Source organism: Saccostrea cucullata, unplaced genomic scaffold (genome assembly GCF_032062105.1).
Source record: "Saccostrea cucullata isolate Sc308-1 unplaced genomic scaffold, CSIRO_AGI_Scuc_v1 ctg504, whole genome shotgun sequence".
Taxonomy (NCBI): Eukaryota; Metazoa; Mollusca; class Bivalvia; order Ostreida; family Ostreidae; genus Saccostrea; species Saccostrea cuccullata.
Genome location: NW_026925489.1, coordinates 175,001 through 185,082, shown reverse-complemented (window position 1 = coordinate 185,082; position 10,082 = coordinate 175,001). Strand labels below are relative to the sequence as shown.

General features: G+C 36.6%; 1 protein-coding gene across 5 annotated transcripts in view; it reads left to right on the top strand.

The window, feature by feature from the left end:
• Window positions 1-1,043: 1,043 nt before the first annotated feature.
• Window positions 1,044-10,082, top strand: part of LOC134268995 (anillin-like) — an 18,651-nt gene continuing 9,612 nt past the window's right edge. Inside the window, exons 1-10 of one of the 5 annotated variants that reach the window (XM_062751221.1) lie at window positions 1,077-1,169; window positions 1,471-1,749; window positions 2,425-2,569; window positions 2,861-2,983; window positions 3,217-3,412; window positions 3,589-3,919; window positions 4,746-5,519; window positions 5,736-5,820; window positions 7,367-8,136; window positions 8,256-8,341. In XM_062751221.1, the coding sequence (XP_062607205.1) occupies window positions 1,576-1,749; window positions 2,425-2,569; window positions 2,861-2,983; window positions 3,217-3,412; window positions 3,589-3,919; window positions 4,746-5,519; window positions 5,736-5,820; window positions 7,367-8,136; window positions 8,256-8,341 (2,684 nt within the window). In that variant the 5' untranslated portion in view covers window positions 1,077-1,169; window positions 1,471-1,575. Of the gene's footprint in view, window positions 1,170-1,261; window positions 1,279-1,339; window positions 1,750-2,424; window positions 2,570-2,860; window positions 2,984-3,216; window positions 3,413-3,588; window positions 3,920-4,745; window positions 5,520-5,735; window positions 5,821-7,366; window positions 8,137-8,255; window positions 8,342-10,082 lie in introns of those variants that run through there. The other 4 variants (XM_062751222.1, XM_062751225.1, XM_062751223.1 and 1 more) reach the window with 4 other exon arrangements.

Genomic DNA, 10,082 nt, shown 5'->3' with positions numbered 1-10,082 from the left:
AAAGTGAGGAAAAGACAGTTAGTAAAATCTATTCTATGTAGTGCTGTAAAATGAAGTTAGGGGTGAAAGACCAATTTTTAAGTAGCTCTCCTAAAGTAAAATTGTTTCGGCTCTAAAGTTCTTAAAAAAGCCACAGTTAAAAAGAATTTTACACCTTTTCCAACTGTTTCTATTTAAAAAATTTATTTCAACTCTTAAAATAATTTTATATTCCTCTTTACCAAAAAATTCCTCTTTACCAAAAAATTAAGGTCTGTTGTTTGTAGACTGTGTACTAATTTTTTTAATAATTTGAGCTCTATGACAATGTAGAGCAAATACCATGTTGCGGCTCAGGTTCTCAAGAAATATCTGAATTTTGTTGTTTCTGGATGGAATCTCTGAGAATGTGAAGTAGGAGGGGTGGATAATAATCTGTAGCAATCTAGTGTCCTCCAATAAGTATGAATTTGATTCATGTGTGCCAATTTTTTCTTGCAGGTAGTGACCTATTTTCATCAGATATGGCTGTCTAATAGAATCTAAGGTGGGACATTTTAGTAAAAAGTGTAATGTTGAATTCATCAAATCCATTTGTAACTCCCTGTTCGTTAATTCGACTTAATTTCTTTAAAGAAAAAAATCTTTACCAAATCTATAATACTACGTTTTCACGAATGGGGTTTAATTATTTTGCTCTTCTTCAAATTATTTTTCTGCATTTCACATTTTCTGTTTATAATTTTGATGATTTATTTCAAATAAATATCTTGCTTATATTTGATGAATGACGGGGAGTAAATATTTGAGAGCATATAAATTAAGATACGATAGGCCTAACTTTGGCAAGAAGGTCTCAGTAACCTTCTTTATAATACGGAGTACTCTGATGTAACAGTTAAATTTTGGACTTTGAATGTTTTTTTTTTTAAAGATGAAATTTGTAAGATATCAATAACTAATAATATATCGTCTTTTTGTCGTAAGTTTAAATGTCTACTTAAATTGTTGTGTGTATCTTTCCGCTAGTCATTATTTTCGTAGATTAGCACTCTCCTCTGAGCCGTGACCTCACGAGAAAGCGCGATACTTCCAACCGCCAATTTTAAATATTGTAAACAAGTGCCACGAGATTAGTGTTCAAATGTTTTAGCCTGATTATAAGTTCAGCGATGGATCCTTATACAGAGGTGAGTAGTATTCATTTTCATAGCCAGATTTCGTCGTATTAGGAGTACAGATATTGAATTATAGCAATATCTGATGCAGATTTTTACGGTTTCTCGTAGGATTAAGGCGGTACAATTTACTGTTGTGATTTTCAAACTATTCCAGTTGCACGAACAATGTTTATATCCATGAAAAATATTTTCAGGGTTGTTCAAACATTTTATTATAATTATGTGTTACTAAATTGTTGATTTCTTAAGACTTGATGTGAACATTGTTGCATCGAATATACAAAATATTTCAATTTTTTTGCCTTGCAAGTGCAAAGGTTAAGAATGTGCATGATCACGTGGGATGAGATAACTCAAAATTCAAAAAGTTTGGATTGAAGACTGGCGGTAAGATAAAAGGAGACGTTCATTTAAAATGATGTCGGACAGCATACAAGAGGTGTCTGATAGTTCGTTTGAGGAACTTGCAGAAAAAACAATCGAGGAAGTCGATATATCTAAATTGGGATCTTTTGAAGAGATCGCTGTGGAATCCTTTCAGAAACTTGAAAAACATAACGAGCAGGAACTTTCAGCAGGCGATTTACAGGTTTCTGTTCAATATTCATGATGTTTTTGTTTCATTATTTTATGGGGGATTTGTGAAAAAAAATTGCTATTTTTTATCTTTTTAATCAATGGTAATTGTTACTGGTGTTGGTTCAAATATTGGATTTTTAATATAGAAAATATATTCTGACCTAAACATGATAAATGGTGAAAGTACTTAGTAAAAAAATGTACAATTTAATCATGTTAGATGTAATTCTTGTGTTTTGCAAAGCAAAGATATTGCTGAATTTAAACCAATGAAAGAGCATGTCTATTTTAAATGATTTTTGTAGAATTTGCATCATTATCTGTCAAATTGCTTTGGCAGTTCAGAGATGTTTTTATATCCCTAGTACATGCAGTCCTGAATAGGACTCCTGTAGTTTACATCATTTGCAGATTAAAATATAGTTTATTGAAACTGAGTCATCTCTTGACAGGTCTTCAAATGTTCAACAAAAGTAGAACGGGGCTTGTAACTTGTTGAAATGAAAGGCCCCTCAGCCATGTCAAAAAATAAAAATCTCAGGAAAAAAGATAGAGAATTTCAATATTGAAATGACTGTCTTTGAGTGTATTGGACAGTCCACAATTTACCAGAGATATTTATTTCTCAGAAAAAGTTATTTTTAACCAGGTTATTAAGCCTACTGAATTTGTTTTGTAATTGCAGAGACTGTTAGAAAAAACCAGACATCGTAGAGAGGTTCTGAATCAGAAACTGGGAAAGACTCCAGATGTGACGCCAAGAAAGAGAATTCTGGAGCAGAATCTGACCAGAGAAAATGTACCAGCTGTGTCTCTCACCGTAAAGGATGGTAATGAATGATTAAAAAAATCTAAAATAAGGGATGGCTTAATGTGTCAGTGTGTGGGAGGGTAATGATTGTATAGCTAGAATAAGGGATGGCCTAATGTGTCAGTTTGAGGGAGGAGAGGGGGTTTAATAATGATTATCAATTTGATAATTGATGGAAAATAAAGCTTCAACTTTTCAGTTTGAAAGATGGAAGTAAATTGAAAAAGAAAATTATAAATGTGTACATGGTTTTAAAATGGGTCTGTGAAAATTTTGTCTTTTCAAAAGTTAAAACTGAAATTTTTTTTAGGTTCACCAGGGAAGAGACAGTGTGTGCGTGATGAAGAACAGCTAGTTCATCCAGACACACCAGCGATAAACGGAGTCAAGTCGAGAATGCAGAACTTAGCCAAACAAAGAGAAAATTTCGCAGGTAAAGATGTTGTCAAATTGCGGGACAAATACCACAGTGATGGTAAACTTTAGGGGTAAAGTTGTGCGGGACTTTGATATATATATATGTGTTGTAAAATGCTAGCTTTCACCAAATAAAACAATGCATCTGCTACGACCCCCAATGTACAATGTGGATAGTTTAACTGTTCATTTATAAAATAAATAGACAAGTGATTTCGTGTTTGATATTTTGTCTTCTTTTGGTAATAGAGATGGAAACAGAGGTGAGTAATTCTGGTAAAGAAGCTCCAGTACAAAACATCGTCACAGCTCAGAAGGAGGCGGCAGTGATTTCCAAGGAGAATGTCGGTGAGCCGGGGGGTTCTAATGGAAGGAGGGGCCGCTTTGCTCACCTGGCTCAGACCATCAGTAACTGGGAGGACGACCTCAGTCACCCCACGATTCAGTGAGTCAGCAGAGACTTAGAATTATTGGGGGGAAAATTGAAGTGAAGAAAATTCTGTTACCCATTCAATAGTATAGATAAACAATTTTTTGTCTGGAAAGACTTTTAGTTTAAAAAGAACAGGACACACCTACATGTATCAGCAGCTGACTGCATTTAATGATTTTCTTTTGTAGCAAACCAGAGGAACCTAAACCAAGATGGCAGCCACCTAAACCAGACTCTGTTACGGGACCTGTCAAACCAACACCAGTGAAAACTACCCCAAGTCCTCCACAGTCGTCCGTGAAGCCGCCTCCCGCACCACCGGCCCCAGTGGCTCCTTCCCCAAAGAAAACACCTGCCCCACCGCCGCCCACAACCACAGGCGTTAAACAGCGGACAAACAGCGGCAGTAAGCCAGTAGAGGCGACACCTCAGGTACAGAAGGAGAGACAGGAGGAGCCCACATCTAAGTCTGTGTCCGAGAGACTCAACAGCTGGAAATCTTCTGAAACGCCCAAAAAGGTAAATAACAGCTGGAAGTCTTATGAAACTCCGAAAAAGGTAAATATCTATCAATCGATGGAAGTCTTCTGAAACGCTCAAAAAGGTCAATATCTATCAATCGATGGAAGTCTTCTGAAACGCTCAAAAAGGTCAATATCTATCAATCGATGGAAGTCTTCTGAAACGCTCAAAAAGGTAAATATCTATCAATCGATGGAAGTCTTCTGAAATGCTCAAAAAGGTAAATATCTATCAATCGATGGAAGTCTTCTGAAATGCCCAAAAAGGTAAATATCTATCAATCGATGGAAGTCTTCTGAAACGCCCAAAAAGGTAAATATCTACCAATCGATGGAAGTCTTCTGAAATGCCCAAAAAGGTCAATATCAACAGCTGGAAGTCTTCTGAAACGCCCAAAAAGGTAAATGTCTATATGAAAAGTTATCAATGAAGCATTGGCATTTCAGTAAAATGCATTTTTCTTATCTCTCACTCTCAGTCAAAACAAAGGTCCTGTTTACTTTTGAAATTAGAAAGCAGATGTATGAATAAAAATTGTTTTGTTTACAATGTAATGAAACAAAGACTGGTTAGAAAAGAACAAAAGAGCAAAATAAATTTTTAAAAAGGGAGTGCTCTTTTCCAATCCAGACTTATTGGGTAGAAAGGTAGGTAGGAGAAATATTTTATTTTCTCATCTTAACAATCAGAGCTGTTTTTCAATGTCAGATTAATTAAGACCCCCCTCCCCTTTCAATATATGTAAAGGTTTTATGTTTTGTGTTGCAAAACATTATAATTCATATATTTAAAAAACTGATTGCTTTCTTTAAATAAAAAATAGGAAAAGCCAGTAGATCCATCTGAACAACCAGTGTCAGCCAAAAAAGCTGTGTGGGAGCAGAAGATATCGACCCCTACAGCCTCTGTCAGCAGAGTGCAGCACCCAGTCCGCCAGATGGCCACACCAATCTCAGATAAGCCACCACTGCCGAAACCACAGTTCTCAGAATCCAAGAATCCAAGCGCTACCACTCAGGGAGAGTCCAGGGTAGAAAAAGACGACCCCGCCGCTCAGCCTGTGTCCGCCAGAATGGCGTCCTGGCAGCAAAGACTGTCTGAATCAACGCCACGAAAAGAGGATGAACCAACAGCTTACTCTGTCAATGCCAGGATGTCGGCATGGGAAGAGATGTCCTCCAGCAATAAGGTGTCTTATATTAAAAAGGTGGACCCTAGCAGTGTGTCTCCTACCAAGAAATCCCCAGCCAAGGCTCCAGTGTATGGTAGTGCTAAAAAATCCACTCCCGTAAAGGCTATTGGACAGACTACAGAGAGTAAAATGGTGACACCATCAAAATCAGTCAAGGAGAATATACTACAGAAAGCTGATCACATCAAAGCAGCAATGGAGAGTCCAGTGAAAACAGAAGCTACACCTGGGAAGATAGGCAGTGCCACCAAGATCATGCAGCAGAAGTTACTGGAGCAGGTGTCCCATGGGAAAACAGCAGACACCGCAGAGAAGATGAGACGTGAGAGAATGGAGGAGGTACATCAGCTGCAGAACCGGCATCAGAATGGGATCCCCAAGGAGGAGGTCCCCAGGAAAGACAGGGTAGGGACTGCAGATTTACATATAGCTTTCCTTTTACGGTTACATCTTCTAAAATAAAAATTACTCAGTACAGTTGTATTTAAAAACATTAAATAAAATATAAAAATACAAATTCCACTTCTGAACAGTCAACAGTTGACTGCTGTCAGGGTTAGGGTTAAGAAATGCTGTAATGAACAATTTATTCACATTGTTATTTTTAGATTTTTGTTGTAGATCCCAAGTGACACAGAGGAGCAGAAGCTGACCAAGGACATCGGAGACAACAGACGGGAAGCCATCAGAGCCAAGGCCAGGGCTGGTGGGTTTTACTCAGACTTGTTTTGTTTAGTGTTAGGGGTGCTCCAATTTTATGAAAACAAAGATGTTATACTGGGACAGGATGACTTCTTGGATATTATTTTCTATTCTTAACTACATTATCACAGCTAAATCTCATGGATTTAGTTTCACCTGTAATTATACATGTCACTATTTAATTATTCCTAATCTTGATATTCAATATTTTTGGTGGTAAAGTGCAAAAAAGCAGCAAATTTTAAAATTTGGTAATTAGCAAAGAAAGATTTTAGTTTTTTTCCATTCCAAAGACTGATATTAAAGGTAGATGTGATAAATGTATTCGAATCAGGTGCTTTCTGATATCAATTGCTTCTAGATGTTGCTTCTTTAGTAAACAGATGTATACATATTATACTAAATATAAGATATTTAATATTATAAAGTGTATTTACGAATTATACTGATATATGATATTTAATCATGTGCATGTTTTTATTGGTTTTGGTGCTGGATGATTTGTAACTAAGGCTGTCATAAATGTACATGGCTTGAAACCAAAGTCATCACTTCAAAGGTGGTTTTTTTTGGGGTGGGGGTGGGTGGGGGTAATTTAAATTTTTAATCCATAAATGCTAAAGTTCTCATCAAGGACAGACCTTTCAAGCTAAGCAATGCATGTCAGGTCTTGTACTTATGATATGAATCATTCCTTCATGTATTGTTTAAGGTAGATCCCTATTCCTGTCATATATAGATTGAATTGATAGTAGTTTTTCTTTAATATTGTACTTAAATCAGCTATTGATTCTGATGAAAACCTTTTTTTTTTTAATGAAAACCTGGAGTATAGTGAGATGTTATTCTAATGAATCTAAGAGAGAAAAACATTAACCTAAAAAATTTTGAGAAGGGTCTACCTTAAGGTACATGTATATAATAAAAGACACATTCATTTTTTCCAATTGAAATTCACCCCTTAACAATCTCCATCCTTCAGTTATATGTTGTAAATTATGTTTACATATTATATAATTTATTCAATGGTACATTGTGCATTTTCATTCTTTGCCTCAGATTTAATTACATTTGTGCTATTTTAATTGTGTGCCTATAATCAAAGGTCCATTTATAAGATGTACATGACAACAGACCTCCCAAAATGGATCATGCAAATGTGTACAAATTAAATGGAGGGAACTTTTTGAACAAATTCATACTAACCACTGAGATTGCACACAATTACAACACCTTCATTTATGGGATAAGAGGGATGGAGGATCATTGTTTTCACTTCTAATTCTTCTAATTCTCATCAATAACAATCTCCATTTCATCTTTTAAGAAATTAAGCTGTACATTTAATTAACAATAGTTTGCTACATTCTGCAAGAATTCTCATTTTATTCCTATAGATTCAGAAAGATATAGTCATAATTTATATTTTTTTATGCAGAGTCATGTCTAGAAATTTTGGCTTTTTAGAATGAGAAATCTTACATTGCATGCTGCATGCTTTTTTATGCTAACAAAGTTACTGTTCTTTTTTTTCTGACAACTGCATTTAGAGTTTGAGAGAAAGTTAGCAGCAATGGGATTTGAACTTTCAGATGACAGCAGTGATGCATCTTACGACTTCCAAGAGAAACAGGGACAACCCCCCACCCAGACCAAACCAGCCACGGCTAACGGTAGCCAGTCAAAGAGTCACCCCTCACCCAGCATATACCACCTCATATCACAGAAAAGAAATGAGAAGCCAAGCATGCCAGGAAACAGGGACAGGAAGTCGGACGACAGTTTTGACAGTACTGAGGATGAGGAGCTGTACACGAGGAGACCTTTGTCCTCAACTCAGGAGGAGGAGGAAGATCTAGCGTCCTCAGCTGATGATGTGAGGCCGAGGCCGGCCAGTGAGTCCGAGAGTGACGTTTGTCCCCAGGCCCCTCTTCCCCTGATGATGGAGGAGGATGACTCGGACAGTGATGACGTCAGTTTCAGTGCTTTTGTCCCCGCCTCCGTCCGACGACAGAGTGTGCTGCCCAGTGGTCCACAGAAAGAAACCGAACAGAGGGAAGGCAGACCTAGGCCGACCGTAAACCCGGTGGCATCAGTGCCCTCCAGCTACAGGAGTGGTTCTAATCTGGTGGTTCCTCAGCAGCAGACCAGCTCCAGCAGTCTGGAGAGTACGTCCAGTGATCAGAGCTCCTACTCCACGGAATCTAGAGAGTACTCAGACACCGAGGATGACGAATTGTCAGAGAACCAGATTAATGACCTGCTGGACGAAGCCATGAGTGATGAGGAGGAGGCCACCAGTAAACCAAGAGCTGCTCCAGTAAGTCACGTAATTTCACAGGCTTCTGTTTAATCATCCTTGTATGATATTAAGGGTCAATAGATTTATGAGTTTTAATTCAAATATGATGAATTTTGAAAATGTGTATATCATTACAGCGCAAAAGACGAAGTCATATGATGGCTACCAGTGAAGAAAATGCTGGGAACCTGGCTTATAGTGTTAGCATGTACAGGTCACGCAGGTTTGTATTTACATGTATATAGTCTTAGGACTAAGGCCAAAAAAAAATTAATCAATAGTTTCTCAGGCCCCGCCGCATCAGTTCAAAAATTGCCGCATTGATCAATTTTATTGACATATTGAAAAGGGAAATAACTCAATTTTCTATTTTTCCAGGTTGAAAAAGAAAATCGAGTTATTCCCCTTTTCATAAATGCTAAGAAAGACGTTTTTATTCGAAAAAAAAAATATATTTCTTTTAAATCTGAAGTATTTTATCAGTTAACTTTAAATAAATGTTTGGAATAACATTTAACATTGAATACGTATTGTAACTAATTTCAGAGAACAAAACTTAAGAATTAGTAGATATTATCATTTTACTGCACAAATGACTTACAAAAAAAGGGGTAAAACCTGCTTCGAAAAAAAAAAAAAAAAAAAAAAAAACCTGCCTGCCGCATTGAATTTTGAATTTTTTGGCCTGAGAAACTGTTAATTAATTTTTTTTGGCCTAAGCAATGTTTAAACAAAGTTTGAATTATGTTTTGTTAGCTCACCTGAGCTGAAAGCTCAAGTGAGCTTTTCTGATCACCCAGTGTTCGTCGTCCGTCCGTCTGTCTGTCAGAGTTTCCGAAATTCAAATATTTCTATCAGTCATTCGGACTGATGACGTAATGTGTTCTACCAGTCCGAAGCATATTCTATCGGTCCGAAATTTTTTTTAAAATATACAGAGTATATTTCCTGTCAGATGTAATTCAAAGAAAATGGCATTGAATATGTAAAAAATTTTGTGGCTCACAAACACTGATTGTGATACCAGGGTTATGCAACTATAATTAATTCAAGCATGGCACCAGCTCACACAGGCTTGTGGCAGCAATAAAGTCACTAGCCCCAAGTAAATGTTGGGGGAAAGAAACAACTAATTATAAAAAAAAAGTTAATCCTTGAAAAAGAAAACTTCTCAAGGTTTCTAGAATTCTTTTTAAAATTTAAAGATTAATTCTCACTTGTAAATAGCAGTTATGATAGAAATTCCAAATAAAAATAAATTTTAAATTATCGTTACGTTTTCTCAGTGGGCATTGCACTTCATGACCTATATACTGCATGTGTTTACCAATAACAGAGGAATGGAGGAAATTCGGATTAGGAAAAAACGATCGTTTTTGGAAGTAAATAAGTCAAGTAGAACTGCAAAATGGATAAGATTATGGATATTTACGAAGAATAGGAGCTTGCTGCATTGAAAATTTTCATTTATGAAGATATTGCAATAGATTAGAGTAAAATAAATTAATCAGGACAAGCCCTCACCACAATCGGTCACACGGACCGGTACTGTAACGAATTTCATTGGACATTTCGATTTTCTATCGGTTTTGCCGGTATGAAAGCCAAATACCCGTTTTCCGTCCGTCTGTAAACTTTTTACATTTTCAATTTCTTCTCAAAAACCACTGGGCCAATTTTAACAGAAGTTGGTACAAAGCATCCATGGGTGAAGGGGAATGTAAATTGTTAAAATCAAGGGCCAAGACCCCTTCCAAGGGGAGATAATCAAGAAAATATGAAAATAGGTTGGGGTCATTAAAAAATCTTCTTCTCAAGAACCACTGGGCCAGAAAAGCTGAAATTTATATGGAAGCATCCTGGGGTAGTGTAGATATTAAATTGTTAAAATCAAGAACCCCGGGGCTAGGGCTTGGCCACAATAGGAGATCCAAGTTTACAGAGAAATATATAGAACAAATCTT